The following is a 19798-nucleotide window of genomic DNA, read 5'->3' as shown; positions in this document are numbered from 1 at the left end:
TGAGTCTCCTAGGATAACCAAGCTAGAGAAGCTTCCCACTTTAGACCCTATGTGTGATGAACAATATGATGACTCCAAACCATCCCTATAGTGTATTTCATCCTCATGATCATTTTCAAGGCATGAAAATGTTAATAATCATCACAAATTCTTGCCAAAAAAGTTAATTTCATCCATGGCATGAAACTATTGGGAGAGAATGAAAACATGAATCAATGCCTCATTAATTTAATTATAGAAATTGATATGTCCGAGGAAAGATTTCTACTCAAAAGAAACCCCACTATGTTCTAAATATAGTCTATGTTTACCTAAATGTGATGAAGTTCATTAAGATTTAGTGTTTCATACAAATGAATTATATTTATCAATATTGTTTATGCCTACTTAAATAACTTATTATTTATTTAAGTTTAATATAAAATGGTTCCACTTATATAAATAACTTATAAATTTATTCTATAAATATAAACACTTGGTAATTAATACATGACACATTTATTTAATATATTTTAAACATATGTTAGACCAAAAAAAGTCACTCATTTCCTTTGCTTATAAAAAAATCCAGAAGACATTTCATCATATCCGAACTAATTTTTAAGAAAATGTGACTAAATGGATTACCTCAGGTTTACTAATACTTTTCCCTGTTTATATATATCTTAGCCGGAATGGTGAAACCTTATATAGATGGAAGCCTACACCTTCCAACTCTATTATATGTCAAACGTAGCCTAAGTATATGGATCAAATCTTCGTTCCACCTCACCAACCGTGATGGTTCCTCTCATTAAATTACAAATTAATTTATTCTACAGGTATAAACACATGATACTTTTTATTTAACAGATGTCCAATTAAGGGAACATCATGCGTTACAGCCTCCATAAAAAGGAAACCTCCCACGTTTAATCAATTCCAAAGATTGTACAGTTGGTAACCTTTTCTTGATGGGAGGAGCTTCTCCATGATCCCCACCACGCTGTTGGAGACAACCTCTGCAACCGTCGCCCGTACGAATTCATTAAGGCTATGGACTAGCTCAATAAAGCCAAAATGTCGACTAGCAATGCTCTTCCTATCAACCTCAGAATCAGAAATACTAGTAGAAGGATCGGAGGTCGATGACGATGAAGATGATGTAACTGCACCTTCGCTTGTGTCAGCCTGCAAAACAGCGACATTGTCGCTAATGTCTTTTGTAATAACATGAAGCTTTCCCAAGAATCCAGCTAGTAGGTAAGGTGACTCTGAATCTGTGTAATTTGTACTTTCCTCAAAATGACTTTCCATGTATCTTCCTGGGGATCATACATTTTAATCTTACCGCTGTATAATGAACTAGAAGGATCCAACGCATACAAGTTACCATCCACCACAACGCTTAATTTTGTCCCTGCCTGCCTTGCAGGCCAACCATCTCCCATACCCTTAATTTTGTCCCTGCCTGCCTTGCAGGCCAACCATCTCCCATACCGTTTGGCATCTCCAGCCAAGAATCAGTAGCAGGATCATAGGCTTCACCACCAACATCTACAAAGAAAGGCCACGAATATAAGCTCTGTGGTACACATAGTTTTCCTCTAAATGCTGTCATTCCAGTAGCAATTGGTTTTAGCATATCTGCCAAAAAAGCTGTGGGCAGAACTTGAGCTCGTGCAAATGGCATGTTTGGAATTTGGGTCCAGGTATTTGTAACAGGATCATAAACCTCTGCCTACTGAAGTGGAGTCAATCCACCTCCCCACCACGCTGTTGGAGACAACCTCTGCAACGCCCGTACGAATTCATTAAGGCTATCGATTAGGCACTTGAATCTCCATGCTTCTTTTTGCTGGTGCCCCATGTGGGCGTAGAGGCTACCAAGAAAAGAACTCCCACCTCCCCTACCTAAGAAAAGTCATCAGCAATGCATTCGCATCACTCTGCCCACCCCTTCACTATGAGTAGCTCGCTCAGCCCTTCGCCCCTTCCTATGCGTCCTGCCCCTAAGGCAGGAAAGCAAGCAAATATTGCCCGCCAAGTCTCATGCATATAGGATAACTACCATGAAACAGGGAGAGTAGATTGCTAGCGTGTCAATGATAGTCCCACTTCTTTCCTTGACTCTGCTTAAGCCTTCTTTCTTTTAGAACCAGGCAAGGCAGGGCAGATTGCTAGCGTGCCACTTATAGCCCCATTTCTTTCCTTGGCTCTGCTTGAGCCTTCTTTATTTTAGAACCAGGCATGGCAGATTGCTAGCCTAGCACTGATAGTTCCACCTTTTCCTTTGTTCTGCCTTCTTTCCTTTAGAACCAGGCCAAGCTGGGCTCAATTGGCCTGCCACTCATAATCCCACTTTTAGAACCAACCATGCCAAGATCTCTAAACCAGGTGGGCTCGGTTATCGATACAAGAAAGCTAGAGAAGCTAGGAGCAGAGTTTGGGAATAAGAGACCGATAAAAACACGGGGATAAGGCTATCGTAATCGACAGACTCGACTATTTCTGCAGAGTTATTGCCTCATTATAGCAGGGAAAATGACGGTAGATTTTGGGGTTAGTAGATATATGATAAAGGACCGACCGACTAACCTCCTACTCTTAGTAGGCCGAGCGAAGGAGATACTCTATTGGGATTAGGTATCTCCTCAATAGGCTTTATAACTTTTAAATACAAAAGTAAAATTGTAACAATTTTTTTCTCTAAATTTTCACAAATGGAGAGGAAGGTTTTCCATAAATAACTATGATTTGTCTATTGAGATACTCTATTGGGATTAGGTATCTCCTCAATAGGCTTTATAACTTTTAAATACAAAAGTAAAATTGTAACAATTTTTTTCTCTAAATTTTCACAAATGGAGAGGAAGGCTTTCCATAAATAACTATGATTTGTCTATTCATAAAATCAGTTTCATAAAGAACAAATTTCAATCAATTTCCTGAAAAACAAATTTCAATCTGTACATTGAAAAGTTTGTGTTAATCTTTAATAAAAAAGAAATGAGAATTTCGTACCTGTGATACCTTGAGGTGAGAAAGAATTTGGAATTCCTCTTATCTCTGTCCTATTTCCATCCAGATTTTCATGACCTGAAAATCATGAACCCTTAAAATTTAGAATTAAATTATGTCAACCAGTGAGAAATTATTTGAGACACTATCCATAAGAGCAGCAGCATGATTTCTCTTACCTTGACACAACATCGATTTAGTGCGCATTTCCAGCCGTAATGATCATCTTGGAAAAAATACGGTACGCTGCCAAAACACAGAAGCCATAGTTCAACAAGCAAAACTAAGAGCCCAGACGTTACAAATCAGTTCCAGGAAAAAAAATACATGGCATACATTCAGGCGCGTGAAACAGAAACGTCTCATAGAGGCACGCACTTCAAATATAATGAAATTCCACTATAACAAGAGAATGATCACTCCAATACCGACAATCGAAATATAAAGAAATTCCAATGACAGGAGAAATTCCAATGGCGGTCTGAATATAATGAGAAGAGGAACAGTGCAAGCATTAGAAAGACAATAGAATCAGCAACATAGAGAATAGAATGGTTCACCAGTAATTATTCTTAGATAACTATGAAACATCTCTTTATGAAAATATGCCTAATATAAAATATAAAATGCCAAAAGTGAAACCAAGTTATATCTTTTTCCATTCAATTGAATCTTAAAATACGAAATAAAACTTTAAATAATATAAAAACTTAATATTATATTAAAAGATTAACCCCCAATAAATAACTCTAATTAAATTAGACATGATAACATAACAATTTCTCACTAAAATTGAGAAACGATAAATAATACAACTACTATTACTTCTATTCATTTGAAGTCGATAACTTAAAAATCTATTACATATAAAGTACCCAAGAGAATCAAATTATTATCTGAAACTCTCTGAGGTTTCAGGTTTGGGCATTGTGAGTACTCTTGGGATTTTTCTTTTCAACCTCCAAAGGATAAGTAGCAGAACAAGATGGCGCATGGTGTTGCATAGTTGTCATTGGTGGATCAATGGGGAATGGAAATGGAGTTGGAGTGGTAATGGTTGAAGAAGACGGGTCAGAATCATCGAGGTGCATTTCTATCATAGGTGGATCAACGGGGAATGGATATGGAGGAGTGGTAATGCCGGCATCTTCTTCGAGCATTTCGATTACTTTACTCATTGGAGGACGACGAACCGCATTGAATTGTATGCACCACAGCCCAACTAAACTTTTTCTTTTTGCTATCCTCTGCTCTTCCTCTGACATGTTTCCTTTTCTCAAATTCCCAAACTGACCCTTCTCCACTTGCTTGAAAGCCCACTCTGGATAGAAAAATTTGCTTGATGTACTCTCTTTATTGTGAAAATCAATATTCTGTCTTGCACCCACCATCTCCATCACCAGCATCCCATAACTATAAACATCAGATCTATCAGTGACAACTCCATACATCCTAGACACCATCTCTGGGGCAGAGTAACCTAGAGTTCCTCTGTAACCAACAGAGATGTGGCTTTCCTCTCTATTAGTTATTTGGGCTAAGCCAAAATCTGCAACTTTTGGGCAAAAAGTGTCATCAAGGAGAACATTGTGAGGCTTTATATCGAAATGTAAGATGCGATTTCTGCACTCATCATGCAGGTATGCAATACCGCGAGCTGTACCAAGTGCAATTGAATATAGTTGTTTCCAGCTCAGCTCGTCATGATGGCCTCCGTGGATATATTTGTCAAGGGAACCATTCACCATATATTCATACACCAAAGCTTTGATGGATCCCTGGGAAGAATAACCCAAGAGGCGCACCAGGTTAACATGACAGGTCGTACCCACTGTTGCCACTTCAGCTATAAACTGTTGTTCACTCTGTTTGGATTCATCCAAAATCTTCACAGCTATCTCGCGTCCAGTGGGAAGTTGTCCTTTATAAACTGTTCCAAAACCTCCTTTACCAAGCTTTTCTGCCAAGTTGTTTGTGTAAATCATAATCTGAGCATAAGAATATCTGGTGGGCACCTGAGAGGAATAATAATTTAAAAAAATTTCAACAGAGGGAGTTCCAGAGGCGATGGGGTCCATAAACGCTCGAATACTCTGCTCCTCGGTGGCAGTCCTGGTACAACAAAATTGCCGACGGAGCACTATGCAAGAAACCACTACTATGCTGAAGAGAGCACATACTCCAAAAAATAACCCTAGATAAGAGTAACGGATGGATGTGGTTTAATGGTAGGAAATTTACCTGCCGTAACTCCTGGAGATAGGACTTGACCTACAGCGTGATGCCCTGCAGGGAACGGAAATCGAAACAGCGGCGTAAGAGAAGGAAACGTAAGGATGTGGTCAATAAAACAAGTTTCGGAGATCCTCACCTTCAGAGCAATTACTTTCCAAGTATAAACCATGACGGCAAATGCAAAAATCACCAGAATCGAAGTTATCAATTTCTCTTCCAATTTTTTTGATATGATGATAACATGTTCCTCCAGTGGCGTTACATGAAAGACAAGAGTCGGGTATACTCCATGTAATTTGGAATCCTCTTTGACTGAATTGCTGCATATTCTTATCACGGCTAATGTTGTAGTTCTTATCCGTTGGAACGACTACAGGATACGAAGTGCAATGCCTACAGAAGGCATCCTCGGGTGTACAGAGGTCACCGGATGAACCATTATAGAAGAAGCTTTGGTCGTCCATGTCTCCCCGATCGAGCCGCGTAAGGTTTTTATGGATGTGCTGATTTGATTTCGTTGTGTACAGTTCATAATCATCAAAAGTAGCCGCAACCTTCCAGAAAGTGAATTCTATCCGGCGTTCATCAAAAGAATTGATTAGTGTTATTTGAATTCCATAGCATCTTAAAAGAATTGATTAGTATTATTTGAATTCCATAGCATTTTAAAAGAATTGATTAGTATTATTTGAATTCCATAGCATCTTAAAAGAATTGATTAGTATTATCTTAAAAGAATTGAATTTGAATTCTATAGCCTCTTAAAAGAATTGATTAATATTATTTGAATTCCATAGCCTCTTAAAATATAGCATCTGTAAATTCAGTCAGTCTAAATACAGTTAGCGAGAATTAACACAGGAAGCCAATCAAAATACCAATTTGAATGAATCAGTATTATGAATTAATTAATGAAACGAAAAAGGAATTACAGTGAGATGATCATAAATCCTGAGGTGACGAGCTGGTGTAGACCTGATAACCTTGCTGTCTGTCCACCTTATCACATGAATTCCAATGGTAGCAAAGTCTACAGAAATGATTCAGCTCATTTTCCATACTCTGCTTATCATTTGTACTGTGCACCGGGCAAATAATCAACAAGATTTCCTTCCATAAAATTATAAGCAAGGATCATCTAACAATTGTTAATCGTCATATTTCTGTGTTAGTGACTCTGGTATCAGAGATTCAGACTAGATGTAATTAGCGATCAATGTAGTATGGATTTATGAAACGCAACTCGGGTAGTTTGCTTGATGTTCGTTCGGGCTAAGAAAACTTAATTTTTAGATTTGGATCCTTGCAGTTGCCTTCGAATTAGAGATGCATAGATACCATTCTTTTTCAACAATTGCTCATGAGTACCACTTTCAACTATCTGACCGACTGACACAACTGCCACGGTAGTTGCACTTTAGACTGCTGAAAGTCTATGTGCTATAACTAAAACCGTCTGTCCTTTTATCAATTGGTCCATGGCATCCTGATTAAATACAAGCAAGGGCATTGTTAAGGAAGAAAATAAGATCACACGAAAAATCAAGAGTAATAGAAGAACAAAGAGGCTCTCATGGTTTGGGTCATGGTATCACCTGAACCAGGTATTCACTCTTTGCATCCAAAGCACTCGTAGCTTCATCCAAAAGAAGTACACGAGGATTCCTCAGTAATGCCCTTGCTATTCCAATCCGTTGTTTTTGACCCCCTGACAACTTCACACCATGCTGTCCAACAAGTGTATTGTACCCTTCCAGAAATTTTGATACAAATGACAACTTCACACCATGCTGTCCAACAAGTGTATTGTACCCTTCCAGAAATTTTGATACAAACTCATGGGCAATGGCCATTCTCTGTATTTGTTGAGTCAGAAGTGGACAATGTTTCAAATTTAGGAGAATTCCATATTATAAGTCAGCAACTAATTGTACTCTCAATTTGACAATACAAGTCGCATGTTTCTAGTTCAAATCAAACGAGATTTAAAACCTGTCTAAAGGTTTTTGAAATGTACGGCAGCATTTTCAATGTCAACAGTGCTGGCTCTGCCTTTCAGTCCATATAGAATATTGTCTACTACTGAGCAATTGAAAAGAACAGGTTTGTGGCTCACAATACTTGCAAAATTTGCCAGTTGGTTTTAAATGAGTTCATGAAAATCAATTTTGCTTCCAGGTTGGTACTTTCCCCTGAAAAATCGAGTATAGTAAACATGAAAATAGATTGCCCCTTGTTTATATCTTCTAAAAATGTCTGATTATAGTAGGCACCCGCATTAACACAGCCACAATCAGCCAAGCTTGAAAGATCAATGGCACAATATGAATCTCTTTTAATTATCATCTGCATCCTTATTGCTGAATATATTGCTCTCAACATATCTAAACAGGAGATGTAATAACAGCAATATTACTCAGAAGTTTATTCATTCTACATAGAGGGTTACGGCATTATTACTCGGAGGTTTATTCATACTACACAGAGGATTATGGCCAGCCTCATGCTTGGGTACATTTTCATGTGCAACTCGGGTAGTTTGCTTGATGTTCGTTCGGGCTAAGAAAACTTAAATTTCAGAATACGAAATAATATAATAAAAAAATATTTTAAATTATAAAAAAAATATTTAATATATTAAAAAATATATTTATAAATTTTAGTAATTTTAATTTTTTTATTTTAACTTACGTGGAAATTAAATTAATATTCATTTAAAATTTTCTTTTGAACTATTAATTTAAATATTTACTAAATAATATTATTTTTTAAATAAAAAATTATTCACATGAAAAGTATAATTTACACAATACATTTTATAATATTTCTGGTAATAATTATAATAATACATTTTATAATATTTATGGTAATAATTATAATAATATTTTAAATATATTGTTATATTTTTAATGAAATAATCATAATAATATTTATTTATTTTTTAAATAGAATGAAATTTTGTTGGAAGAGTGGTAATTTAGGAAAAATTTATATCACTATTATATTATATATAATTATTTTATAAATGAACCAATTACAACATTATCTTTTTAGAAACTTAAAGTAAATAAATTAAATTGTTCACCAATTTTTAACAAATATATTTTAATATTCATAATAAAAAAAATGTCATATATATATATATATATATATATATATATATTTATATAATAATAATAATAATAATAAAATTTGAAAAATATATGATAATATTTTTATTTAAAATATTATATATATGTTTTATTATTATAAAATAATAATATATTTTATTATGGTTGAATATTTATAATATTTTTATATGAAATCCTATTTTATTTAAATATATTTTTATTTATTTAATATAAATAGGAAAATAACATTCCAAAATATCATCATTTTAATAGTTAGAGTGAAAATTTTTATTTGTTTAATATGAACCGAAAAATAACCTTCCAAAATATTATCTTAATGGTTGAAATCAGAATAACAATTCACTAACCTTTTTTTTATAAAAACTGTAATAATAATAATAATAATATTTAATCACCCAGACACTTTAATCCTTTTACTTCTTTTACCCTCGGGATGTCACTTCAATCGTCTATAACTATTATTTAGTTATACTTTATAAAGAGACGAACTACTTGTATACATATATATATATTTTAACTTAATAATTTCTATAATTATCCACACGCGAGCGAACCAACCATGTGGATTTTTAGATCGATCACACCTAAGCTACGAATTTCAAATTTGAAGCACATTTGTGACTCTGCAAATTTAATGATCATTTCAATTATTTTACTAAAAACGTTGAGAGGCTGAGAAATTTTTTATTAAAAAAACAAACCATCCTATTACAAACCATTTTCCTATCAAACCCCATCCCTGTCGGTAACTCCTTCTTCGAACACCAAGTCACATGATCGATCTCAGTAGTTTCCACCGTTGTAACATCTTTAAACTCGGCTCAATTTTATAAGGTCTTGAAGTCTACAGAATCTCAGTCGGTTCCGCAGAATTTTATATGGTTTTGAATCTCAGTAGGTTCCGCAGAATTTTATATGGTCTTGTGCTGTAGAATAATAGGGTAGGGTTGTCTACATTCTAGCTCAGAAAACATACCAACACTATTTAAATCCGAAGGTTAAATCCGAAGGTGAGGTGGAGACATCAAATTGGACCAGATTGTGCCGTGCCCAATTTTATATGGTTTTATGCCCAATAAAATGGTTTGTTCAAGAAAAGCTAGAGATGCTATTTATCGGAGTAGACATTTCATATATATTATATATATTAGATTGAAAACCCATGGCCCCAATCATATTATAATTTAGGTTAAATAATTCTGATGATTTCATGAAGTTATTTTTGAAATCCATGTGATAAAATAGATAATTAAAGTCATGAAATGCCCGGGGCAGACTTATAAAGAAAGACTTATTATCTTCTAGGAAGAGTAAACAGGTTTATAGTTTTGAAATACAAAATCAAAATTACAGTAAATCTTTTTTTATTTCAAATTTGCACAAGGGAAGAAGACATGCACCTTAATAACCTTCCTGCAACAGCAACATGTCATTTCCATCCATTGAATTACTTACGTTCTTGCACAGAAGTAACTACCTGGCATACAAATATATAACTATGTCAATCATGAATTTAGAAAATCATGAATTCAAATTTCACATCAAAGTTCATAAATAGCTAATTATTTGAGTATAAATTCAGAAGAAAAAAAGAATCGACTCTAATAAAAAGAGGTTTCCAAAAACTTCAATAAATGATGGCATAAAGCACCCATTATTAAAATAAAAATTTAAACAGAAGCTAAAAACATAGGATTCAGTATCATCCCATCAAATACTGTCGCAGATATTTGAAATCCCATCAAAGATATTTGAATATTAGACTAGCTCGAACTGAAGAAAAATGTTAAATGTATTGACCTAATTTTACTTGTAAAATTAATATCACAAGGATAAATGTATCAAAATGAGACCAAATTTTCCTGTACGGAGATATTACCCCAATAAAACTTTCACATAAAGAAAAAGTACGGAGATATTACCCCGATAAAACTTGAATCATGTTAAAGATCGATTTATCTCCAATTTCCAGAATCTCTGCACTCCAGGCTGCCCTAGGTACCTAGGTTTTTGTCCAGCCATGCGATGATGATCATGGATATGAAATCAAGAAGACAAGGACTGATAAACAAAATTGAGTGCACCCAAAAGTACACAGAAATATTTATCCCATCCCACACAACCGTACCGTAGTTAAACAGAAAAGGAAAAAATCTAAACAAAAGAACACATGAAAGAAACATGATAATAATAAGATACAATGAAAACAAATAAAATGGAGGAAGGAGCATGAAGCAGATAAAATGGAGGACAGGACAGGAGCATGAAGCAAGGAAAATGGCAATGCTGCTGGAAATGAACTCAATCCATGATCAGGAACAAAAAGATACAAAAGAGGGAACTGTCGAAACCTGCATCAGCTTCCTTTTATGGGTGGGGCTGTTTTTTTAAATAAATAAAGGGAGGGAATTGGTACGGTTTTAAAGAAATTGAAATGAAGGACGCAGCTGCTTTGGCTCCTTTGGATACTCCGGAAGAATTGAACGCCGTTGCTTATTCCGGATGCTTCCGAGAAATTGAACGTTGCTTAGTTTTTTGGGGAGGGAATTGGTACGGTTTTAAAGAAATTGAAATGAAGGACGCAGCTGCTTTGGCTCCTTTGGATACTCCGGAAGAATTGAACGCCGTTGCTTATTCCGGATGCTTCTCCTTTGGATACTCCGGAAGAATTGAACGCCGTTGCTTATTCCGGATGCTTCCGAGAAATTGAACGTTGCTTAGTTGAATTGAACGCCGTTGCTTATTCCGGATGCTTCCGAGAAATTGAACGTTGCTTAGTTTTTTGTTTTATTTAATTGAAGGTTGCTTTGTTTTTTGTTTTATTCGAGGTCCTCGTCATCGCATCATCATCATCATAGTGTTGCTTTGCTTTTTGTTTTATTTAAGTGAAGACAACTGCCTTTAATCATCGTCATCTCATCATCATTGCGATGATCATGACAGTCATTCACCATTGTGATCCTATGACAATGACCTTTCATTACCAATTTTGCATTATCATGAAAATAACAAATCATTAACCACTTGAAATTTATGTTAAGGTTGGCAGCATAGAGGAATACACGTACGAAATATTTCATTATAATAAAAACAGAGATAATAGTGAGATGGGAGAGTCCTCTTGAGGAATCTTGCTAAAGATATTAATATTACAAATTTTATTAAGACAAATTTTATTAAGATTAAAGGTTAAGTTATTTAATACGTCAAATAATAATATAATATATATTGAATAATAATACTAGCATTTGCACTAGATGTTACAAAGGAAACGTCGTAAGGCAAGAGATAACATATAACATTATGTAAGAAAATAGATAGCATATAACACTAATTAGCTAAGTAAGGCAATAGATAGCATATAACACTAATTAACACTTCTTTGACAATTGTTGAAAGACAAAAAAAAGATCCACAAAAAGAAAAGACCATGCTATACACAATACATGCTTCTTAGCCTTACAAATCATGAGTTATATGTCATATAACACTAATTAATGCTTCTATCATATCACACTAATTAATGCTTCTTTGACAACTGTTGAAAGACCAAAAAAGAGATCAAGAAAAGGAAAGGACCATGCTATAATGAAAACAAATTAATGCTTCTTTGACAAGTGTTGAAAGAGAGAAAAAAAAGATCAAGAAAAGGCAAACAACCATGCTATAATGAAAACAAATTAATGCTTCTATGGCAAGTGTTGAAAAAGAAGAAAAAAAAGATCAAGAAAAGGCAAAGACCACGCTATAATGAAATCTTACTGCAATACATACTTGCTCAGCCTTACAAATCACGAGTCTTATGTCATATAACACTAATTTAATGCTTCTTTGTCACCCGTTGAACAACAAAAAACAAAGATCAAGAAAAGGCAAGGACCATGCCATAATGAAAAGAAAATAATGGTTCTTTGACAAGTGTTGAAAGAGAAAAAAAAGATCAAGAAAAGGCAAAGACCATGCTATAATGAAATCTCACTGCAATACATGCTTCCTTAGCCTTAGAAATCATGAATCCTTAAGAAGGAAAAAAGAATAATCAAAATTCTTTAACATATTATTTCTATTTTTGAAAATTAATTAGAGAAGCATTTCCAGACCACCATAGTTTAATGGGTCAAGTAGGTTGGTAGCTTGACATCTATTTTGACAAACTGAATCTTCCCATGTCGTTTTGGGAATAAGCTAATGCCTAGTTTCATTATGAAGCTCAAGAGAATTATTTATTATCTTAGAAATGTTCATTTTCTTCTTAACACTAGTAAAGATAGATAAATAATTATAGTTTTCAAGATTATAGTTGATCAACTCCATATAATATCTTAGTTTCCCTTTTCCCCTTATCTCTTTATAGCTCCATAAATCCTAAATTTGGGAATCCAAGTCCCATTTGTAAGTTGAAATTGACTTTCTATAAGTCCAACTATGAAACTTATATAATGCTCCTACATCATTATTTTATATTTATAAATATTTTGATTTTTAATTGTATATTTATTAATTAAATTAATTAAATATTAAATATTTATTAATTATACCTTTTATATAAATATATGGTTATCAATATGAATTTTTATTCTTTTTGTTTCTGTTAATGTGATATGATTGTAATTTATTAATAAAAATGAGATTACAATATAACAATATGAATTCAATCCATATATTATTTATTATTAATATATTTTAATTCAAAGAATATTATGTTTTACGATTATTTTTTATTATTATTTCACTTAATACTTTATTTTATGGAGGGAAAAATGAAACTAAGTTATTATAAGGAGCTCATAAGTTAAATATTGAAAACAATATAAAATTTATGTGCCTTGGCTTATGTTAGGAAGAAAACAAACATTTCTAATATAAGAGTTAATTCTAATGAGCTTCGTAGTGAAACCATTTGTTTCCCAACTGACAAAACACCATGGGAAGAAAGAGTGTAACTTGTGCCATATAAAGAGGGTTGAAGATGAAAATCACTTTCTCAAAACAACATGGGAAGAAAGAGTCTATGCTTGTGCCATACTAAGACGGGTGAAGATGAAAAGAAATTTTTCTTAGACTTATGAACTTCCATATCCATTCTAATTTTCAAAATATTTATCATATTACCAACATTCTTGACTTATTAATAAGTCTTGCTAAAAAAAAAGTGAATACAATTCTTGACCCTAATGTAAATACAATACTATCAAACTCCATTAACCTCTATTAGCAACTCTTCTTTCTTATAGATTGATTAGTAAATGCTACACTAAAATTAATATAATACATGTACTTATAAGCTTCATAAATACACTATTCTCCTAATCAGTGCATTTTTTCCATTTTTATAACATTTTATCTATTTACCAATAAAATGATCAATTGCCATTTCTTACATTTCTACTTATACATTTCATGCTACACTAAAAATAATATAATACATGTACTTATAAGCTTCATAAATACACTAATCTACCAATCAGTACATTTTTGCCATTTTTATAACATTTTATCTATTTACCAATAAAATGATTAATTGCCATTTCTTACATTTCTACTTATACATTTCATGTATTAATAGATTTTATTTTTGTTAAAGTTTGAAACATATCAAGTACATTAGATACATGGTTAACATAGTCAATTTAGGACAAAATCGACTCTATTCACCTTTATTGGATATGCCATAATAATTAGTCATGGCATGAACCTAGTTAATTTTTCTTTTATTTTCTTGGTAAAATTATAAACATAAATAGAACATATTATATGGTCATGGACCTACGAATATTTACCATTACAAATTCATTAATTTAATACATTTAATATTTTATACAGTTGTGTTTTTATGACTTGACTCCACTGGTTTATGAGGTTGTACCGCTGCGCATATATGACATGACTCCACTGTTTGAAGCAATTCAACCTAAACCGTTGGATTATATGGTAATCATATGGGCATTGAGGCTTGTGGATTTCATTGTCCTTTAGTCGTTCGGTTAGCTGCATTTGATTTTGGATAACTCTGATGTTACATTAATTGCCTGCACTTTCCACTGTACGTGGCGTGGGCGGACCTGACCAGCCCCAGTTGCCGCCTTGGGATTCCTCTTGTATTGACGATATTGAGGCTTGTTGAGTGATCCAATGGCCAGGGTTGGTTCCTTCAACTTTCACTACCCTTGGCGCCATATCGAGGTCTCATTCTTCCATCAGTGCTCATGACACCTGCTTGGTCTGCTACTGCCTACCGTGGTCTCATTCCAGCTTCGAACCAGAGCTCTATTGAGGTTTTTGAAAGGCGCTCGAAGTGCCAATCCTTGTCCTCACTGCCAGAGTTGGCATTCCGAGTAAGTTAGCTACTGGTTAGTTTTCTTGTTTTGTTTTTCTTTCCTGCAACCTTGTTTTAACCTTTCTCCATAGCAGAATAAGCTCTTCTCTAAGGAAATCTTCGAATACATAATCTAATTGTGGTGGTTTGCTCGTAGGTACACCTTGCTCTGGTTTTCGAGTTTGCTACCAAATGGGATTGGTGCCTTCAAGGAACAGAGATGACTCCAAGGTTTTCCACTGGGTATGAGGGTTTCCACACTGGCCAAATCTGTAATTGCAATAGCTATCTTCTGTAAGTCCATTCTCTGTTTTAATTTTGGCACTGTAAGACATTTACGCTCTTAAGCTTGTTAATGTGTAATAAAATGGTCGATTTTGTATTATCTTGAGTTACTCTTCCTGGGTTATGTCCACATAGAACGTTTTCTAAACTTATGTGATGCTGCCATACGTTGCTGGGTTATCGACTATTATTTTCTTTATGTCCTTCTGGTTGTGCTATTTTGCAGAGGGTTTGGTTTCGTAAATCATCTCGGTTACCGTACAGTGTACTTATTCGCTATTTCTTGATGTGCTTTTAGCTGGAATTATCTTTGTTGATATTTGTTGGGTTTGATTAACTTGGGGTTTTGTTATAGTTGGGGTTTGGAAGCTCGTCCACCAAGAAACGAGGTCAAACCATGTTTTTCTTTAAAGAATTTAAACGAGTAATCCCTCTGAGTTTAATTCTGTTACATCGAGCGACAGGGTTTAGCTACTATTTCTCAACAATGTAAGATTAAGATGTTTAGTAGGAATTGCCCATTACGTTCAAGACTTGTGTAGCTTTCTCAGGTCCATAACCATTTGAGATTTGAAACTCCCCCTGCAAATAGATGGATTTACTGCTCTTCCAACATAAGAGACCGAAAGGCAGCTACAACAAATTTGAATAACAAAAGAGAAAATATTTCTTTGTGAAAAAATATAGAAAACACTTAGGCAATGGATCCTCGAAGATTATTACCCTCTATAAATATTTTACACCAATGAACAACCGATGTGAATTGTTGCGAGTGATAATATTGTTGGGTTGCAGAATTTACTTGGATTAGCATTTTCAAAAGTCTATGGAGAGCTATAATTCTCCAAAAATACATTTCTCATGCATCGATATTGGATTGTATAAGATCCCCATGGAAATCTATCAAGAATGTTTGAAGTCAGTGGAAAGCTTGGGTGCTAGGTTTTGCTACGAATGGATAGTTTCTAACCGAGTAAGTTGGTAACAAGGAAAATGGAAGGATAGGATTTGGATCCTATTATGGGGTGTGGAGATCAAAATTTCTTAAATCAAATCTGAAAAACCATGTTCATGAAAATGGATTTATACACTTCATCAGGTTGTAGACCATTGACAACAAATGTATGGCAACGGGAATTGAAATCAACCCCATATTTGGGCATAGATGCGGCCCAGTCTAAAAATTGGCGAATGTCTCTGAATGAGATGAAAAGAATTTATGTTAGAATTTGAGATGAAGAGGACTCTCTGATGTGTGCAAATAATAAGGCTACAAGAATATAGATATCAAAAAGGGGATATGAAGCTTTAATTGATCCAACTAGTCTAAATGATATGTGGTCGTGGTCTATAAATCTAGAAAATAAAGCTGGAAAATAGAGGATCCATAGAAAACAATATTTTTTCTCTATCTAGTACTTACGTAAAAGGTCCTAACTTGGGACAGTTCAGAGAAAAGAGGGAGACAAGGCCTCAGTGATTGTATGTCATGTACAAGGGAAACAAAATCTATTCCTCATTTATTCATCTACTACTCATATGGTCACATTTGTGGAAACATATCGAGAAATTGACTACAATAAATATCTGGAGGGGATTCACAATGGAAGAATGTCTTCAAGACTTGTATCCAGAGAAGGATCTAAGAGAATATAGAGCAATTCCATGTTTAACCTTATAGGGTATATCATTGTCAAGAAATGCTCAAATTTTTTAAAGAACCCAAATTCCTACTTTCTAGATATACAATAAGCTCTGTGGACTTTATCTAAGATGCAAAGTGTCTACGAAAGTCAAACATCATTGACAGTCCAAAAGCCAAGACCCACATGATATGAACGGCGAAGATGGAATTCCGAGTAGTATTTCCAAGGATCACTTCATCAAGTACAAGGCTTCCCTGGGCACTCGAACAAACAGTTTTGCAGAATTGAAGGCTCTTCACAAATTATTAAAGCTATAATGGATATCATGAGGTTGCAAATATTCTGGGATTCTTCTTAGGTCATAAAATGGATGAATTATGAGATACATATTCATTGTTAATTGGATGATTTGGCGAGGCAAATAAAGAAGGCTGCATTCAGGTTTATCTCTTTCACAAATGGTTTTCATTACCATAACATGCTAGTAGATGCACACTACCAAAACAAGCAGAACGGGTTCAAGCTGGATTTAGTTTGCCAGAAGAATAAAAAAGGTAACTTGACACAAACAGGTATACCTGTAATGTCTCCGTCCAATTTTTTTTATTTATTATTACCGAGTTAAACGATGTTAGTGCTTTTCACCCAGCTGGCCTGTCGTACATTACATTTGATCCTACCACAACTCTAGGAATTACATCCCCTACAGCTGTATGGATCATTTAATAGCGCATTTAACTCTTAGGGAGATGGTTTTTGGGTTGAGAGCTAGTTTTCAGGTTTAATTTGATATGAGGTTGCTTACATGATTAATTGCCACCTGTGCTGTCGTATACATGGCCTGGTGGGCCGTCTGGCCACACCAGCCCCGCTCGGGATCCTCACCCAGATCGACGGTGCTGTATACTCCATTTTGATCCTACGACGGCGACTACACCAAGTCATTCCTCATCTCCCGCTGTGAAGAGATTGTTCTCATTTGTTCTGGGATTTTCTCTCGCGAGGTTTACCTTGATGCGGCCATTGTTTTCTATAGTGTTGTTCGGTAACTCAGCACAGGTACCATTTCATGGCCTGGCAGTGGGCCAAAACATTTACAGGTAAACTATATTGATTCTCTTCCAGCTGGTTTTCTGTTCTTTCGTTTTTCCTTGTTCATTGTGACTGAAGGTGTTCGAAACCCTGCCAGATACCCTAATTAGTTTTTTAATTCTTGTGAATGAATTGCAACGCAGGATGAAAGATTCTGGAGCTGGCTCGACCCGCTTGGAGTTTTCCAATTACGGGTAAGAGCTTTCCTTAGTCGGTGGGAAACTCTTAAGGCGTGGAGTTTTACTCTCTACATCTAAGAGAATGCCTGTTCTACAACCGAATTCCACCATCTTAGAAGAGGGTTGATTTCTTTACTTTTAATGGGTTTTTCCCCAAATGAGGGAAATCATGACCTCGATGTAATTAACATTATAGATAAAGCCAGAGCTTATTTTTGCTCGGAAATTATGTAGTTTCTTTTCGTGTTATCCACCTCGGTGACAATGAGGGTTTTACAAATTTGTACAGGTTAATGATTCTGCCATTTGGTATGGCTCTATGGTCAGTGGTTTAAAGCATTATCTGCTTAGATTTGTTTTCAGAACTTTGCTAGTTTATATGTATATACCCAGTCTCGGATTCGCGTCCTCTATTATGCATTCAGGAAATGGTGTGATGTATTACCCGAATTCCTTGCTCATTCTGGTATACACAGTATGTTATGTTTGTTTACAAATTTTGATGGGTTGTTTGCGTTACAAAGAGTTCCAAATTCTCGAGTCGGTTATGTGGTCTCGGCCCACCCGAACTCTGTTTAATGGTGGCAATTTGTATATCTGTTGCGTAGGTTTAACATCACCCTACTGTATGTTTCTTTTCTTTCTTTTATTGTTTCCTTTGCAAATGCGGGTCTGCTACCCAGTGTCAAATAACCTAGCAATCCTCGGTTTCTATACCTTTTCGAGAGCTTGTGCTCCAATCCCAGCTACAGGGTTTCACCGCCAGGAGGGTTATTCATTGCAGGGTTCTACTGCCGAGCCCTCCGCCCTCGGGAACAACTAGTTTCGAAAATAGTTCGAACCCTTACCCTAGGTCTGCACTACCCCTTTTTGGTTGCATTCTTATCTACTTCTAAATGAAGCATTTCTTTTGCTTGTTGACTATATTCATACATTCTACAGATTATTAATACATGTATAGAGAAAATGTTTCCACAGATCCCGTTTGTCCTGAGGCTGCCTGGCATTCAGGGCTGCTGCACTGACCCTCACTGTTTCCAGGAAAATTTCACGGTCAAGTTAGACCTGCTAATGCAGATACCCCATGATAGCCTATCTATCTTTCCCATGTATGCCGAGACTGTAGCAGTCTTCATCCCTTTCCCCTAGAAACATGATTTCAACTACACGGGACTTTTACTGAGTTGCAAATAAAATACTGTGCTATGCGTAGATAGACTTGAATTTAGTCGGACCATGTTTTTCTTTAAAGAATTTAAATGAGTAATCCCTCTGAGTTTAATTCTGTTACGTCGAGCGAAAGGGTTTAGGCCTGAGTCCTCACATTCATTGTCTTGGACTCGCCTGTGGTTGCGTACATTCCTTTGGAAGAAATAGCTTAATCTCTATTGCAGAGTCATGACCAGAACCTGGTCTTTAGGAAAATATTTCCCTGTTTCACCGCATTCTGACCCTATTTTTTTATAATAAGAATATAGTCTAATTTATTTCTGAATCATGTCTTTTTTTTAAGAAGCATGTCTTTTTTTTAATAAGCTTGTTAAATTTGAGGGGATTTCACCTCTAATATTTTGAGCCACACTGGCCAACTCTGTAATTGTAATAGCTACCTTCTGTAAGTCCATTCTCTATTTTAATTTTGGCATTGTAAGACATTTACGCTCTTAAGCTTGTTAATGTGTAATAAAATGGTAGATTTTGTATTATCTTGAGTTACTCTTCTTGGGTTATTTCAACATAGAATGTTTTCTAAACTTATGCGATGCTGCCATATGTTGCTGGCTTATGGACTTTTATTTTCTTTATGTCCTTCTGGTTGTGCTATTCTACAGAGGGTTTGGTTTCGTAAATTGTCTCGGTTACCGTACAGTATACTGATTCGCTATTTCTTGATGTGCTTTTAGCTGGAATTAT

General features: G+C 35.0%; 1 protein-coding gene and 1 long non-coding RNA gene across 11 annotated transcripts in view; one reads left to right on the top strand and one right to left on the bottom strand.

Moving 5' to 3' along the window:
• LOC149142138 (protein DETOXIFICATION 35-like) overlaps nt 1–5834 on the bottom strand; it is a 192241-nt gene extending 186407 nt beyond the window's left edge. For 4 of the 10 annotated variants that reach the window (XR_016264629.1, XR_016264628.1, XR_016264630.1 and 1 more), the window contains exons 1-5: nt 5372–5834; nt 5242–5286; nt 3876–5140; nt 3180–3246; nt 3004–3078 (exon numbers count right to left, since the gene is read on the bottom strand). Coding sequence is in view for 3 of the 10 variants with exons in the window: in XM_089448959.1 (XP_089305085.1) it covers nt 3004–3078; nt 3180–3207 (103 nt within the window). In the remaining 7 variants the exon portion in view is untranslated. Of the gene's footprint in view, nt 1–3003; nt 3079–3179; nt 3247–3336; nt 3482–3875; nt 5287–5371 lie in introns of those variants that run through there. The other 6 variants (XR_016264632.1, XM_089448959.1, XR_016264633.1 and 3 more) reach the window with 6 other exon arrangements.
• An 11485-nt stretch (nt 5835–17319) lies between these two features.
• LOC149142137 (uncharacterized) lies at nt 17320–18297 on the top strand. The gene is made up of 2 exons (XR_016264856.1): nt 17320–17713; nt 17849–18297. It is a non-coding gene; the product is annotated as an uncharacterized LOC149142137 (long non-coding RNA).
• The last annotated feature ends 1501 nt before the right edge of the window (nt 18298–19798 follow it).

This window comes from Pinus tabuliformis, chromosome X, assembly GCF_031772625.1.
Source record: "Pinus tabuliformis cultivar Carrire ecotype Pingquan chromosome X, CPIR1, whole genome shotgun sequence".
NCBI classification, from domain to species: Eukaryota; Viridiplantae; Streptophyta; class Pinopsida; order Pinales; family Pinaceae; genus Pinus; species Pinus tabuliformis.
This window is presented reverse-complemented; position numbering and strand designations above follow the sequence as displayed.